The sequence below is a fragment of the Vespula pensylvanica genome, chromosome 10, assembly GCF_014466175.1.
Source record: "Vespula pensylvanica isolate Volc-1 chromosome 10, ASM1446617v1, whole genome shotgun sequence".
In the NCBI taxonomy this organism is placed as follows: Eukaryota; Metazoa; Arthropoda; class Insecta; order Hymenoptera; family Vespidae; genus Vespula; species Vespula pensylvanica.
The window spans coordinates 6118385-6136567 of record NC_057694.1 but is presented as its reverse complement, the minus strand read 5'-3'; the positions used below and the strand labels follow the sequence as shown (position 1 = coordinate 6136567).

Genomic DNA, 18183 nt, shown 5'->3' with positions numbered 1-18183 from the left:
CTCTCTCTCTCTCTCTCTCTCTCTCTTTCTTTTGCTTTTATCGCATGGACAAATGTAAATGTTTTAAATGTCATATTCAATCGAAATCGCGATTAATTTCACATAAATCTTAAAATAATCTTATATATTATATATATACACACACACACATGGACGCGTATATAGTATAAACGGATGATGATAAACGGAAACACTGGCTCAATAATTAAATTTGTCTAACATTTAATAATCTGTAATTAATAATTGATGAAATATGTGCTTTTAAACTCTAAGGGTGATCATGTACCAGAACACGTGGGACCACCAGTAGCCTGTTGCTGCATTAAACTAGTAGACGTACCAGAAATGGAATACTATGCTATCAACAATCAAGGAGAGGTGTGCGTTAAGGGCACTAACGTGTTTGTAGGATATTTCAAGGATCCAGAAAAAACAGCTGAGGTAGTCGATGAACTTGGATGGCATCACACAGGAGACGTTGGCATGTGGTTACCCGTAAGGATTCAAGTTTCAAGTAATCCAAATCGCGAAATATAATACTTCATATCTATCTTTATATCCGATTATTATTATCTTTCTTTTTTTTTTGTTTTTGTTTTTCTTTTTTTGTTTCCTTTTTCAGAATGGCACGTTGAAAATAATCGATCGGAAGAAACATATTTTTAAATTGTCCCAAGGGGAATACATCGTTCCTGAAAAAATCGAAAATGCCTATTTACGTAGTCAATACGTACATCAAGTATTCGTCCATGGAGAATCTTTAAAATCGTGCATCGTAGGCATAGTTGTACCAGACGTAGATGTAATTAAATGTTGGGCCGTGGAAAATGGTATACCTGGCACATTAAGCGTTCTTTGTGCAAATCCAGAAGTCAAGAGATTGATCTTGTTCGATATGCACACGTGGGGAAAAGAATTAGGTTTAAAGTCCTTCGAACAGGTGAGTCATTGAAATAATACACTTTTTAAAATATTCCCTTGCAAATTTTGTGATGATTTTTTACGTCTATATATATATATATATATATATATATATATATGTATGTATATTTATATACAACAATATTTATTCAGGATAACACTTTTTGCGTTTTCTTTAGAGTCCTAAATAAAAAAAGACCAAAATGATCCATATGATTATTTTTTTTTGAAAATAGGTTAAAGACATTTACTTACATCCGGATCCATTTTCTGTGCAAAATGGGCTTCTCACTCCAACGTTAAAAACAAAAAGGCCTCAATTAAAAGCGTACTTCAAGCCCCAAATAGAAGATCTTTATCAACAACTGGACTGATCGGATTGAAAGTCAGTGTCTTCGTTGAACGAACAATTGAAACGTTTCTCCAATAAATTCAGATCTACCGTCTCAAATATTCCTTAAAGTCTTAATACTTTTATTATGAATCATTTTCACAGATATATAGAGCGTCGCAGAAGAAGCACCGTTTAAGTTATTGAGGTACTTGATAATATTATATCTAATAAAATGTGTTATATTATTAGGCGCGCCTAGTACTTCTCTCTCTCTCTCTCTCTCTCTCTCACTCACTCACTATCTCTATCTCTAGTTAATAGTGTCTTTTTTGTCAAGTTTGTTAATGAGTGCTGACAATGTTATATGATGCGTCATTGCTTTATATTTGTATTGTCGTCATATTCTCTCACCGATAATTTCTTTTTTTCAAGAAACAAGAATTTTGTTTTTATAAGTATATTTTGTTTTAAAAGTTAAAATTTCATATATATATATATTCTAGTAATGTAACACTTTAGAAGAAAACATAGAAGAATTAAATACATTATTATTGTAGATTAGGACGAAAAATAAAAGATAAGTTATGATTTCGATCATTGGAATGTGATAAAGTTGAACGATTTCTAAAATAAGCAATAAGTTATAGAGAGTGAAAAATAATTAACTTAATAGTAATCACAGTGTTATCAAAAATTTCCATGAATTAGTCATCAATCACGTTGCTATGATATAATAGAGCTAATCGTAGATAAACAAAAAAAGAAATCTTTCCCCATTTTATTTCACGATAACGTGCCTGAAGTGCCTATCTCGAACTGTTGTTTAACTTTGGAAATGCTCGACCTGAAGATATTGTTGGAACTTTTTTTGTTATTGCATACATTCATAATATAAGAAATTCTGAGATATATAATTTACTATTGATACAATATCAAGTAACAATTACGCGCAAAATATTATAAGCAAGGTGAAAAATTGAAATTACGTTAAGACGACATTCCACGCGCGCACGCGCGTGCGTAATTTTTATAATTTAATTATTACCTAACAATTGTGTTGCATTTGGTAAAAATAATATCGCAAATTTACTAATTATATATATATATATATGTCTTACAATCGATCCGTTGAACACAAAGCTCTATATTTGCTTTTTGTTTCTTTTTTTAACTTTTAGACTTAAAGCTATAATACACCACAAAACACATGACTATTATTAATGCTAAAGCTACTACTGCTAAAATTAATCTTTGTTGAAGACTTCGTACGATCATCCCTGATAATAAACGAGATCCACGTCCTAGCTCTGCATCCGTGTCTCGTAACTAGAAATAGTAAATATAATTTACAATGAAAATTATAAATCTTGTTTTTATGAGGATAATGAACCATTGACTATGTAAACACTACAATGTTTTTATAAATCGATATATATATATATGCAGATATATATGTATGTATACATATATATGTATATATAATATAACTAACCCGTCCTCGACCTCTTTGTATCGTTTCTCTTTGATCATGTAAATCTTTTAGAACTTGCGAACCAATTTCTTCAGTCTCTAGTACCATGCGATAACCATTCTGCAATGTTCTTCCAGTTCTATCTATTCTGTCAGAAGCATCTAATAATCTTTTTTTCTGATCTTCTGTTACATTGCCTTCCCATGACTCTTCTGCAGCTATATCAATAACATCCTCGTTTGGTCTTTTTGCTGACTGAAATTCTTGTGTTAATCGTTTTAATTCCGCCCTATGACTTTCCACACGACCACGTAAACGGTCACGGGCATTTCCACTCATCCCACGAACTTCCAGTTCCATTTGCTCAAGCTAAATGAATTAAATGAAGTGAAATGACTTATTGAAGCCCATATATCATATACATAATATGACAATATAATGATACAACGCATCTACATTTTTGTGATATAAATAATATTTTAAAGAATATATATATATATATATAGATATAAAATTATCATAACAAAATATTCTTAAATCAATATTTTAATGTAATGAATAATCGCTTTAGTTATTGAAAGAATTATATCGGTATTTTTTTTAAAGGCATGAAATATATGTATATCACACGCGTATAGCTAATAAGGTATATCACGAAAAAGAAGAGATAAAGAAATAAATTCATTAGATAAGATATAATATCTGAGGAATGAATACAAAAGATAAGAATTCATTAATTCTTTAATCTTTATATTATTTTTTTGCTAACAACTCTTGTTTGTTTCAAATTATGCTCTTGCTGTGTGATATATAATTGATTGGTTAGGATATTAAATAAATTACTTTTCAATTAATTTTAACATATAATGTTTATATATGTAACAAAAAATGAAAAAAAAAAGAAAATGCACTGATTTCTTTCTTACCAATTCTTGAGCTTCTTCGATTTCCCGATCAACATCTTGAATAAATGCTCTTTTCTCACCTGTGTATTACGTCACATGTATGTGATATCGATTATTGTTATTTAATAATGCCGACGTATAAAAATAAGTATATGATGTAAATTTTTCAGAAAACGTAAGTACACGTTGTTACTATATATACAAAATATACTTACTACCGCTTTGAACTCTTATTCTCCCGATTTTTGCAGTGATGTCAGCTGTCAAAACAGCGTATTGTTGTTCGTAGTTGTCAATGAGCGACGCCATCTTCGAATATGTTTTTGCACATAGACTTACGAAATATTAAGAGATAAAGAAACGAATCGCCACTTTCTTTCTGAACGTTTAACAATGAATAATAAATTTCTTTTCCAAAATTACATTTTTTTCAAAAATTACTTCGTAAAATTAAAATCGAATCGTTTTTAACGCAATACGTGCATGTACAATTACGTAATATAAAATTAATTCGAATGAAAAATTTTCGTCGAATTTTCTTGATTATTAAATTTTACGTAAACAATAATAAGACACTTGAAAAAAATGTTATTTTCAATGAACTATCAAATAATACAATTTATAATTATAAAATTTCAAGTTAAAAACAATGGAATATTAAATTTTTATATAAGATCGAATTTGATTGGTTGAAACAAGTGACTTCCATATTGGACTTCCATGTTGGATAAGAAGATAAAAAAAGTGAAACACGATTTCATAAACTCGTTTTCGATCTAACATGCTACCATCTCCCGGGTGACACGTCCTCAAATTTTATAACAGTATATAATTTATAATACCTACACACACATATATATATATATATATATGTACATATAAGTTTACAAAATTTTCATCACGGATAACAAACGAAGTAATGAAAAAGTGTTAATCGAACGATAGTATTTATAAAATAATAAGAATACACTTTCTTTGAAAGAAAATCATATGAAAAATTGAAAGTGCCAAAGTAATGATGTTTGAAGTAAATTTGTAATGTATGTATGTAGCCACGCAATTGACACGTCACTTGTAACGAACCAATAATATTCAATTCTTCCGATCCGGTTTTTAAATGTTGTTCCAATCGTTTCTTTTTTAATTCATATAACTTTAGTTGTTCTATCCAGACATTATTAAACAGTCAAAATGAAGATGGCTGCCGAGGTGAGGTGGCTCTTAGTATTTCTCGCATTTCTAACATTTACTCTTGTTTTCGCCGATATTCCTCATCGAAAATTTGAGTATAAATACTCCTTTAAGCCACCATATCTCGCGCAAAAGGATAGATCAGTACCTTTTTGGGAATATGGAGGAAGTGAGTATAACCAATAACCTAACCAAGATTTTTCATCAGATACCGTATGTTATTTACACTATATCGGCTTCTTTATTATTTACACGAATTATATTGTTATATAAACTTTTGTTATTCCTTTAAACATTTTTATAAATTTTAGTATTTGAAATGTATTTTATCATATCAAATTTATATGAAAATTTTTAAAGAATATATTTTTAAATTTACTGTGCTTTCAATAGTTTTAATACGATACATAAAATATTTGTGATTAATATATATGTATATATATATATATTGTGTATATGGTATAACGTATAGAATAATATATATGTACATTTTTTTTTTAAGTCAGTTGTATGAATAAAATGTACTATATAATAAATTATTACAGATGCTATTGCAAGTGCAGAAAACGTTAGAGTAGCCCCATCACTAAGAAGTCAAAAGGGTACGTAATAAAAACTAACAATAAAAAATGATTATTTCTATAATCCTATTTATTCCAAGAATTAGACACCCTTGTATAGTTAACTAATATGTTATAAACTCTGTATTATATTTAGGTGCAATATGGATGAAACAACCAATTAACTTTGATTGGTGGGAAGTGGACTTAATGTTCAGAATTACTGGTCGTGGTAGAATAGGTGCGGATGGTTTAGCATTTTGGTATACTGGTGCCAAGGGTGCTTATAATGGCACCGTTTTTGGTAGTTCTGATCAATGGAACGGCCTTGGAGTTTTCTTTGACTCCTTTGATAATGACAATAAACATAATAATCCATATATTATGGCTGTGCAAAATGATGGCACAAAAATTTTTGATCACGCCAAGTAAGTTAGACTGTTTTTAAAAAAAAATTCTACATGTATATATATAATGTTTTTTCTTTTAACTAAATTACATTTTCCGAAAAAAGCGATGGTACAACACAATTACTGGCAGGTTGTTTAAGAGATTTTCGTAACAAACCTTTTGCAACACGCGCAAGAATAGAATATTACCAGAATGTATTAACGGTTAGTGATAATTAATATTAAGTTCTAAAAACACTAATATAATTTTTTTCTTATTACATTTAGAATTTTCTAATAACGTTTAATTTTTTGCGTAGTTATTTTTCCATAGTGGTATGACAAATAACGATCAAGATTATGAGACTTGTTTCCGTGTGGAAAATGTAATTTTACCAAAGTCTGGATATTTTGGTGTGTCAGCAGCTACAGGTATGTTACTGCTATTGTCTTTCGTCAGATTATAAAAATTTATATTTACTAATATATATCTCTTTTATGTCAAGGTGGTTTGGCTGATGATCACGATGTAATACATTTCTTAACAACATCTTTACATCCACCTGGTCAATTACCTACAGATAGTTACAAAGTTTCTGTGGAAGATCAAGTTAAATTAAGTCAAGAATATCAAGATTACCAAAAAAAATTGGAACAACAAAAGGAAGAATATCACAGGTATTATTATAAATTCATATTATAAAAATTTGTTTTGATTGTCGCATTATATAATCATTTTATAAATGTAAGCAAATTTAAAGATTTATTAAGAAATAAATTTAATTATGTTTCTTTTTTGTAAATTCACTTTCTCAGAGAACATCCGGACCAACGTAGAGAGAAAGATGAATTTGAAGAATATTTCGAGACAGACAATCAGAGAGAATTGAGACAGATTTTCTCTGGTCAAAGTCAAATGTTCAATGTCTTAAGAGAACTTAGCAGGAAGCTAGATGAAATTGTTGGAAGACAAGAAAGAACGATAAGTTTAATTTCACAAGTTCAAGTGGGTGGTAAGTTTTGATTGAATACTATATGTTTTATTTGCTCTAATAAATTTTAATAAGATTCTTTCATTGAATAATTATTTATATAGGAGTAGGAGGACAAGGACAGCCAATTCAGTTAATAGATACAATTCGTCGGCAAGAAGTTGATGCTGTTCTTAAAAATCAAAATATTTTAATCAGTACTGTTCAAGAAATTAGATCTTTTATAGGCGATGTTAATTCTAAATCAGATAACATTTTAAATAATCAAGCACGTAATCCAACGGCTCAAGTAATTATTTATATATTTATAAATCTTTTAATATATAAACATGATCTATAAGATATTTACAATGATATTTATAATGATAAAATTATTTATAATAGGTGCAACCAATGGGTTATGATTATCAAGCAATAATATCTGAAATGCGGGATAGACTTAACGTATTGATGAGAGATATTGCACAAACTAATACAAAATTAGCAGATTGTCCAACAACAAATTGTTTAACAACAATGATGTTCCTTTTATTTGTGGCTATACAAATGATAATATTATTAGCATACAGTTTATATCGGTATATCCATCTAAAATATTTTCTAACCTTTTTACAATATTATTGTATGATTATTAACAAAGAAAAAAATTAATTAAAAGAATTAATACTTTTTATTTTACTTTACAGGGATAACAAAGAAGCACAGGCTAAAAAGTTTTATTAGTGGAAAAATTTATAATCAAGAACAACTAATAGTGAATATATGGCGACGAATCTGTAAGAGTGTATTGGGTTGGTGTTCGTATTCCTCACTGTTCGTATTCACCAACTATGGTTTTACTTAACATCTGTATAATAAATGCATCTTCTCATTGATCAGATTGATCATATAATCATTAACAACATCAAATGGACAAATACAAAATTATTGTCCTATGGGTATTTAAAGCTTAATTTCCTTTGAGAATTCACACACAATTTTAATATTCTTGAAAATGTATATATATATATATATACACACACACGCATATGTATGTATGTATGTATGTATGATATGCACATATATGTTTATTTTAAGATTTTTCTTTGTCAAAATTATATATTTCGTTAAAAACAAATCTATATGAAATACACACTGTAGATTAGCCGGTCAATGATTTTCAAGTCAATTGTTGTGTATAATATATATTTTTTTACTGTTTATCGTTAAAAAAGCGTTTCGCGCTATGCGCACATATTTTTAAATGATTTCTTTACTTTGATTATTTCTTCTATTCCTTCTTCTTTTTTCCTTTTTTTCTTTGTTCTTATTTTTTTTTTTTTGGATCAATTTTTTCTTCCTAGATTTATTTCCTTGATAATGTAGTTTATTGCAAGAAACCTTTATACGACATTTTGTACCAATTTTATATGATGTAGCTTGAGTGGAAGAAATACCAGGATATATTGTATCAGTTAAATAAATAATATATATATATATATATATACATATACATATATATCTATATATATATTTATTTATTTCATAACTTTTCAAACTTTTTTTAAGTTTACAATTGCATTTACTATTAATCTGATAATTCGTTTAACATAGACAGAAAACTTGTTTCAGCAAATGATGCAATTTTATAAATTTTTTAATATGCTGTTACGAGTTTTTTTTTTTTTTTTTTTTTTTTTTTTTGTTATATATACACTTACATTTTGGTTAGCACATTTAGAATCGTTGACAGGCATTTGCTACCTTTCGATTCTAATATATGAAATGTATAAAACAACTAGATAGGTACGGGGTAGACAAACACTATAAATAATGATTATTGTAGATGAAGTATTGAGAGATATGAAAATCAATATATATCCATAATTCTCATTGCATTTGTAAAAGTTTATGGAAGATTATAAATGTATAAGGAATTATATCTGATAATAAAACTAAAGAAAAAATTACCGTCCATCTCTCTCTCTCTTTTTTTTTTTGTTTTTGTGTATGTTCATGTTTTTTTTTTTTTTTTATTTCTTTTTTTTGAATCCTACACCGTACGAATTTTTTTATATTTTATCGAACGACAGTCATTAAGATAAATAAAAAACAAATAAAAGAAAAAAAAAGTCAACAAAGAAGATACGAAGAAATTTTTGTATGTACCATGTCATATGTTATGTAACATTGTTTTACGAAGTAAATATATTATTAGTATTTTATGTAATAGAATGTTATTAAAAAGAATAAATATATATTATTATTAGATATATTCCTAAAATTAAATATTACTTAATTCTTCTCTTTCTTTCTTTTTTTTTTTTTTTTTTTTTCAAAATACAGAACTTACTGAAATGAGTTTAAACAAAATTGGGTTCATGAAAAAGTCAATCGATCATTAAACCGGGAATTATCTTTTTTTTTTGTCTAAATAAGATCAATAAAGTTATACGAATGAATATTTAGCCAGAGTATTTTTTTAATAAAATAACAAAATTATGTATCACAGTGTAATCTTCAGTTTAAAGTATGTAACATTGAGAATACATATAGATATATATTGATATATGTACATTAACACACAGACAATAGAATTTTTTCGAAAATATTTAAATGTATTATTTCTTTGTGTGTGTGTGTGTGTGTGTGTGTGTGTGTGTGTGTGTGTGTGTGTATAACGTAATTTATTCTTTACAAAATAATTATAATCTTTGTTGGAAAATGTTAAATTCATTGGATTGAGGAAAGTTTAGAAAATTTTTATGGATTATATGTATGTATATATATAAATTTTTTTGTTTTAATAAATGAGTATTATCGAATAAGTAGAGTTAATATCTTATAGTAAGTAGATCTAATACTATTATAGCTGATGATTATATAAAAGTAATCTAAGTCGATAATATTTTTCGACGATAATAAATATAACATTTCGTTTAGAATTATTTAATAATTTAATAACTAGGTAGATACTTATATTTATTCTCGAAAAGTAATTTTTTTTCTTTTTTATGTAAATTGAAAAATTTTAGTCGTACCTTGTGTGAGAAAAAAATATTTCATAGAACTAAGATTATTTTTATAAAATTATCCATTATTAATTTTTTTTTGTAAATAAATCACTGTTTTTTAAATTTTCATTAAGGTAAGAGTATACTCCTAAATGTAATAATAACAATAATATTAATGAAAGTAATAAAAAAATGTTATGTTCGTTGAAATAAGAAGTAAAATCGGATAAATGATTGTTGCTTTTAGCTAACATAGGTTTACTAAATAAGTAAGTAAGTAAGTAAGTAAATAAATAAGTTCTTAAGAACGTCCATTTTTATGAAGCGCGGCTTCGGTCTAACGAAATGTTTCAGCCCCTTCGGTGAAAGTTCGACCAATCAGGAGTATTTCTAAACGACGCAGAATCCGATCGCTCACACCCTTTCTTCATAGAAGGATTACTATTGGCTGGACGTTGGCCAATCAGAGAATACATCTATTATTGATCCCTCTGCAGTGTCTTATAAGTTAGTAGTTGTAAGTATTTTTTTCTCTCTTTTTTCTTCTTTTTTTCTTTCTATTTTTCTTTTTATTTATTAGCGAAGTTGTAAAATGTTTTACGATCGTCATAACTACAACTACCGAGGGCATGTTATACGACAAAGAGAAAGAGAGAGAGAGAGAGAGAGCTAAAGCTATGAGTTATTAAAATTGTCCAAACTGCGTCTCTATGTATGTTTCCACGAATTAATGGATAGAATTTTCGTCGAAATGGCCGTCAGAGAAATATCATTTCACTTTTGAACGACATCGTTATCGGCCATAGTAGGCTATATTTTCATTGTGACATACATAAGTACATACTTACATATAATATAATCGTACACACATGTCACCAAACTAAATTATTTACCACGTATAATACGTACAATACAAGTGAATTAACTCTTCTATTTATTTTTTAATCGATATTTTTATCAATTGATAATATCAATATTTTGTAAAATAAATGAACACTATATACGAATATTTTAATTATTATAAATAATTATGTATCGAGATTATGTCAGGATTGCGTAATCATTTATATTACATATTGATACTTTATTATAAATAATTGTTGCAGATGTTTAAAAATATTTAATCAATATATAACGTGGAAAACTTTTGTAAAAACGAAGTAGAGTACTTAAATATTTACTCGTGAGAAAAATCGTATCATAAGGCCAGAGAAAAAGCATTTACACGTTTAAACGAAATAGTTTTAATCAATTATGGATATCTATATTTTTTATTAGCTTTCGAAATAATTCTTTCAAATATCATCGAATACTTTTTCTTGCTATAATTCTTCAATCATTTTATTTATAAATAATTAAGAAGAATTATGAAAATTATACTCATATAATTCACGTAAAACAAATACGACAATTAGAATTTTTTTTTCTTGGTACAAAAAAATCGTTTCACCTTCGAGCATCACTCAAAGATAAACTTTTTAACTTTTTAACTTTGGAGAAGTAAGCATTAGGTATCTCGTAAAAATTTCTTGTGTTTACCTACGATGAGATTGTTATCGCAACGAAGTGGAAACGCCGTTCAATCGTCGATGGACGAGAAATAAAAGGGGTTGTTTCCAACGGGGTAATAACGATTTACGGAAAAATTACTGGCACTTTGCTGTGCAAACAAGCCACCCCGTAACACGTCTAATGGCGCAAAACGTCACATCGAGCGAGAAAATATGCGTGGGAACTAAAAACGTTCGTACAAGTGCGTCGTGAAAAAGAAAAAAGAAAAAAGAGAAAAGCAAAAAAGAAAAAAAAAATTGCTATCTACGTCCTATTTTTATTTACGTTAGAAAAGGTCTAAGTAAACGAGAAGGAAATAATAGAAGGTTAAAATGTTTACTCAGGTGCATAATATTCAGATGCATCAGTAATAGATATTTTTTTTATATAGTTTGAATTATTAGAAACTTAGAAATATTTAGAATTACTTAGAAATTAATAGAAACTAGAATTTTAAAAAACTAATACACTATTATTTGGTAAGTACCATTTATCTGTAAGATGCATAAATGGTTTCCAAGTATTTATAAATAAGTATCTACTGTTATTAGAAACTTTAGATACAACTAATTTTACTAAGTTTAAACGTTAATCGATAGATATTTTATAAATCTAAAATATTTAGGTTTTTCATTTAACGTAGAATAAAATTTCTTTCTACTGATTAAATTAACCCGATTGTTAGGTTACACATTAGATTCGTAATTATTCGTCTCGATATAATAAACGCATAATTATTTAATATCTATCGTTAAATTCGTACATATCTGCAACAAAAGATGTCGAAAATCGTTAAGGTTTCTTTTTTTTTTTCACAAATCTTTTGTCGTTCATTCGAAACAGAGAAAGAGAAAGAGAGAAAGAGAAAAAGAGAGAGAGAGAGAGAGAGAATAAACGAACGAACGAACGACGAAGACGAGAACAATAAAGATAAACAATGATCGCGTCTGTTGATAACGTTTACGTGTTGTTTCTCTCTCTCTCTCTCTCTCTCTATTTCTTCCTTTTTGTTTCTCTTCGAAGTAAACAAAACATTCTTCGGCATGTAAGTACGCAGTTCGTAAACGAAGTTCAGTACCAATTCGTCCGTCCTCGAAGCCAGCAAGATTAAATCTACCAAGCTCGGTGAAACCTGTTTTAAAAATTTGGTGAGGCATTTTTAATATAATTTTTATCACGTACACATGTAGACATAATAATTATTATATAATAATTAATGTATCATTCTTCTCTATTTTTCTTCTCATTCATAATCTTTTAATTTCTTATGTCATACTTCTAATAAGATTTTTATTTTATATATATATATATACTATTCTCTCTTTTCTCTCTCTCTTTATCTTTCTCATTGGTAATCTTACGATATTATTCTGGATAGTATCTAACGTGATTTATATAGTGAATAAGAGGGAGACACACAATAGGAGGGTATCGTCGTTCAATACAAAATGCGGAACGTTCGTTCTTTCGTTCGAAACGTAAATGCGTATCTATTTATCGTCTACTACTGTGACAAATCAAAATATATATATATATATACACCTACATACATATATATATATATATATGTATGTATATATAATCGATAACATTTTCGGGTATACGAGAGGGGTTATTTTGTAATGGATATATGTAAGTAAGTACTTACACGTTCGTTCGTTCTTTCGTTCATTCGTTCGTTCGTTCGTTCATTCGTATCACCACGAAGGATTCTCATGAAGGAAGAGGAACGAATGATTTAGGGGATCACGGGATACTATAATAATTCTAGGAGAACGATTTGGTTGATCGAATTGGTGCCTCGTGTCTATCGGTTAGATTGATTAAAAGACCCGCCGCACTTTACGATGCCCAAACCCGATTGAAAGTCATATTTTCCGAAGGGTTCGTAACCGCCTTTTTTCTACGGATAAATCGTGTTATCGCCCTTGTATAGATACTTGTATATATATATATATATATATGATATACATATATACTTAACGTATAATATTATAGATATGTGTATACTTGTTTTATTTATTATATAGGGAGATAGAATCAGTATGATTCATACGAACGTGATTCAAAATGCTCGGTTATCCCTTACCAATTGTTAGATATCTATAATATTTTGTCACGTACGTAATTACGCATATACGCACGTATTTTCATACTTTCAATACATACGTATATACATCGTCGACAAGTCTGCGAGTTATTAGTTTTGTTGTTATTTTTTTTTCTTTTCGTTCGTTCTCCTTCAGATCTTTGTACTTCATAGTTGTTATTAAAATTCAATTGAGAAGTTTGTAATTTTTTTTTTGAAGTATTAGATCAATGTTATGAGTCATATTTATGAATGTTCGTTCTATTACGACGAAAGATCGCGATTATTTAACCATCGTCGTCGTCATTTTCTTATCTCGTTTTACGATCGTTCTCGACATATCGTATTTTTTAATATATTTTTACATATGTAGGTTAATTATATCTTATTATTAATTATAGGACTTAACGATTAGATTAATCGAACGAAAGAATAGATCACTTTCAGTCATTGCCGAATCGTCTGCCGTTATTTTAATATTTTTTCATCCAATTAACAAAACGATGTTATATAACAACGTTACGTTAGATATATTTATATTAAATATTTTTATTCAATTCTAATAAATAACTCGACATATAGGACTATGTATAGGATTCTCGATATTTTAATACTTAATCAATATAACATAATATCTATATATAAAATATATAATATAAAAAATGTGCAATATAAAAAATCTATATATCTAATATAAAAAATATCTATATATTTATATATACATACAAATATTCTAGTAAATAATTCGTACGATTGTAGCTCGTTAGACTGTAATGTAGGATCGTAAAATGGTTGTTTTACTTAAACAAAAGGAAAAAAAAAAAAAAATGCGAAAGAGTGAATCATAGATGACATTGCGATTTCTTTATATCTTTTAAAGACAAAAAAATAGAAAAAGGAAGGAGAAAGAGAATTGTTCGAAAATAAAATGGAAGTCATACCATATCGCCATCTTCAAGGTCCGTCGACAAAGAACAAAAGCTTGAGTGAAAATGCATAGCAAGGTATAATATCTCTCTGTATCATACTTAAAAAAAAAAAAGAAAAAAAAAAAAAGAAAAAAAGAAACAGGGACGATGACGTTCGTAATCTTTCCGTGGCGAACATAGATCAACGATGTTTTTGCTCGACTGAGAGGGGGACCGATATCCCTAAGAGTTGATGTTGAATTCGAATTTAATTATTATTAATTGTTTTCTCGTAAAATAGGCTCTAATGGGACTACCCCTCTTCTCCTCCTCACTCAACCCTAAAACATTATTTTACGCCACTTGATAAATTTCTTCTTTTCATTTTTATTATTAATTGTTGTTTATCTCAGAATCTTACGCAATTATATATTAACAATTTATTATTTATTACAATTATACATTAACTATTTGTTACGATTATAATTTATTTATGTACAGGATGTCAGTTTTATCTCGGAAAAAGAAAAGATCTCGTGAGAGACTAAAATTAATAGAATCTACTCAAAAAGAAAAAAATTTGTTCACGTAATTGTCCGTCGAATCCTTTTATTTTTTACACGGTAAAAATAACAACTCGAATTACGATCGAATTTATTTATTTAGACGATTAAAAAATTTATCATTGAACTTCAATTCAGCCTGTTCAAGTTTTGCCAATAGAAAAAGGTTATATATGAATTTTGTTAATCGCTAAAACGCGATTACAGCTGATGTAAGTACAAGTGGAAGTATTAAGAATATTTATTATCTTACAAAAAAAAAAAAAAAAAAAAAAAAAAAAAAAAAAAAAAAAAAGAAAAGAAAAAGAAATAGGAAAAAAGAAAAAAAGAAACGTATACGCGTATAGATAAGTTAGAAACTGTAAGATAGAAAATTTAGCTCACGCGGTTATATTATTCGATCAAATTTAAAAAAAAAATTAATAAAACGATAAGCACGATGATTAAGAGGTAAAAAGAAGTAGGTGTAATTTCTTAAGGATCGCTTAAACGAAACGTAACACTTTTATTTGTTCGATCGCTTGACTTTTTGTTCGATGGTATGTAAGTATTTACTTAACGTAGAAATCTAATAAACAAATAAGAAGATCGTCGCAACGAAGAAGAAATGGAAGAAATGCGCTTGTGTACGTACATATATATATATATATATATATATATATATATATATATATATGTATATGTATATAATATGTACGTGTATGTGTATTGGAGTGTGCGTGCACGCGCGTAAAAGAATTAAGCAACCACTTAACGATAAAGCATCCAAACACTTAAGCTGTAATCTATCGTCAAGAATAGTCTCTATTTGCGCGCATCAAGGGTGGCTGCTTTTGGATACTGTCAACCCTTGAGTATATATATATAAAAGTCACCCTTCTTCACGTATTGGGGCGTAGCCATGATTCGTACGAGTAGGTACATATATATATATATATATAAAGGAGGGTTAAGTAACTTTTGTCCTTTGCGAAGACGCATTTCTGTCTTCGTATATCTAGAAAAGGGTCGATACAACATCCTATTCGAAAACGAATCGCCGTTGCCCCACTCAGGATGGTCAGTTTATGTGGTTTTCTACTATTTATGGGGTGCCCGAATCGTACGGTGAATTCTTACGCTGTGTTAAGTCAGATCATATATCTTACAAATTGGACGCTAGCCTCTCGAAAATCTGATGTATATATATATATATATATATATATATATATATATATATATATATATGGGATTAAATTTTCTGTTTCTTCGTATTTGTTTTACAGATTTTGCAGCTTTTCGCATTTAGCAATTTCTATAGAATGCATTTAGCGAGTAAGATGAGACAAATGAAGAATATTTAATTTTGTTTAGTTTTCTTTTTTATTTTACTTAATAATTAGTTTTACTTTAAATATCTATACTTATTTTATTCTATTCGAAGATATTATAATGGTTATTATTATTATATATTCGAAGTAGATATAGATTATTTTAATTGTGTTTTGAATTATTAACGATTTTTCGTTCCTTAGATTAAATATTATATATTAAAAATATATAAATATAAGTAAGAAATATAAATATATGTATATATATATATATATTTTGTCGTTTTAATATTTATACCTAGATTATGAATTTAAATCACGTAAAATAATTGATATATGTGCGTATCAAATAGTTAAAAATTGTAAAATATCTTATCTTGATATTAATTTTGATTTCTTTTCTTTTACGTGTGTACAATATTATTTATAATTATAGAAAAGAAAAGAAAATTGTTAAAGTTCATCGCGAAGCATTATTGTCGTTAAATTAAATAATCATAAAAATTCCTTTAAATAACCATAATGTGTCGGAACGAAGAAACGATTCTATATTTTACGATGACAATGATGATGACACACGGGAAGGAGGAATAGTCACGGCCAAATGCTCTCGTGGACACGCGTAATTTAATATTCCTTTCCCCCTTTTCGAAACGTATTCATTACTTACGTCCACACCCGGTACATTTCTATCCCTACGAATGTCCATGATCACTCTAGCAAGCTAATGCAGACCATGGCCAAATGTTCGATGCGATTTAAATGCCGAAGGTAGTTAACTACCCCGTATATCGTAGTTAACACCCTCGACACATTACTCTCTATATGACCACTCTGATGCACTTCAATCATGCAATTCGTCTTCTTAACAAACTTGTTATTTTTTTATTTTTTTCTGTTTTTTTTTTTTTCTTTAATTTGTAATTATGAAGAGAAAAATTTTATCATTTAATTTTTCGATATTTTCAAATATTGTTTTAAGTATATTTATAAAAATATAATTTATGACGATATATCGTATATTAGTACGTGATATAAAAAAGACGAATTAATGATACTTAATTTTTTTAATTGGTATAAATTTTAGAACAAATAATATTTATATACTTTTTTCTTTCGTAATTACATTATATATCCTTTGTATTATGTGTTTAGATTATTTTATATGAAGTGCATTAAGACGTGTTTTGTGCTGAAATAAAATCTTTTTTTTGTTTTCTTTTTTTAAACCTTTTCTTTTGTTAACACGTCTACTATTTGTTAATAGGAATTAATTACAACAAATAATAAATCTATTTACTCTATCTATAATTCGATGGATATATGTACATATGTATAAAATTTTGATTGTCAGTAATCTCGTGGTATTAAACACGGACGATAGTTTGCATCGTTATTACAACGCGTTTATAGGTATAGTGCACGCAATTATGGCATTTTGCGCCTAGTCGATGCGTCGTTATCGGGATTTCGATCGGATATTCGAAGGGAGTTAATTTCATGAGAGAAATTATGTATACGACACGTGCGCTCAATCGAGACTGTAATTTTAACGAGCATAGGACGCCATTCGGCGCGTGAAGCCATCAAAACTGATTTAATTAATCCCAGGAGGACAATCTCAACGAGAAATAAAATTATGAGTTGAAGATGAAACTTCGAATATCTTTTTTCTTTTTCTTTTCCTTTTTTTTTTTTTTTTCTTATTTGCACGAGTAAAAAGCATCCGTACTCATCAGTTTGTCTAAAATTAAAATTAGATATTATAATCACAGGTTTATTCAGAACCAATTAAATGTTTAGAATAATTAATAATTTCTGTTTTTAATTAATAAGATATTGATTATCAATTTATTTTTTTCTTTTATGTAAAGAACATAGAATAATACAGATTGTCAAGTATTGAAAGTCACTTGTCTCGAAACGAACTTAATTTGTTATTTATTTATTTAATCTTTTTCTGTTTCTTTTTTTTTGAAAAAAGAATCGACAGCAAAAAGATATTA

The 18183-nt window shown here is 27.9% G+C and overlaps 3 protein-coding genes across 9 annotated transcripts in view; 2 read left to right on the top strand and 1 right to left on the bottom strand.

Annotated features, from left to right (window-relative positions):
- The window catches only part of LOC122632555 (long-chain-fatty-acid--CoA ligase 5), a 10610-nt gene extending 9107 nt beyond the window's left edge, over window positions 1-1503 (top strand). For 4 of the 6 annotated variants that reach the window (XM_043819488.1, XM_043819487.1, XM_043819484.1 and 1 more), the window contains 3 exons: window positions 274-495; window positions 623-940; window positions 1158-1503. In XM_043819488.1, coding sequence (XP_043675423.1) covers window positions 274-495; window positions 623-940; window positions 1158-1295 — 678 coding nt within the window. In that variant the 3' untranslated portion in view covers window positions 1296-1503. Of the gene's footprint in view, window positions 1-273; window positions 515-622; window positions 941-1157 lie in introns of those variants that run through there. The other 2 variants (XM_043819485.1, XM_043819489.1) reach the window with 2 other exon arrangements.
- Window positions 519-4004, bottom strand: LOC122632560 (vesicle transport through interaction with t-SNAREs homolog 1A). 2 transcript variants are annotated; one of them, XM_043819495.1, is made up of 4 exons: window positions 3847-4004; window positions 3653-3711; window positions 2699-3095; window positions 519-1039 (listed from the first exon to the last, which is right to left on the bottom strand). In XM_043819495.1, exons 1-4 carry the CDS (start codon window positions 3938-3940, stop codon window positions 966-968), a joined length of 624 nt encoding a protein of 207 aa, XP_043675430.1. In that variant the 5' UTR covers window positions 3941-4004; the 3' UTR covers window positions 519-965. The 2 variants fall into 2 exon arrangements, with proteins under 2 accessions (XP_043675430.1, XP_043675429.1); XM_043819494.1 differs by lacking the exon at window positions 519-1039 and adding an exon at window positions 2155-2581 and having other exon boundaries at window positions 2748-3095; window positions 3847-4003.
- Window positions 4005-4501: 497 nt separating this feature from the next.
- LOC122632557 (protein ERGIC-53) lies at window positions 4502-8717 on the top strand. The gene is made up of 10 exons (XM_043819490.1): window positions 4502-4991; window positions 5368-5424; window positions 5540-5810; window positions 5897-5996; window positions 6092-6203; window positions 6278-6449; window positions 6588-6784; window positions 6868-7052; window positions 7148-7341; window positions 7450-8717. Exons 1-10 carry the CDS (start codon window positions 4823-4825, stop codon window positions 7484-7486), a joined length of 1494 nt encoding a protein of 497 aa, XP_043675425.1. The 5' UTR covers window positions 4502-4822; the 3' UTR covers window positions 7487-8717.
- Window positions 8718-18183: the final 9466 nt, after the last annotated feature.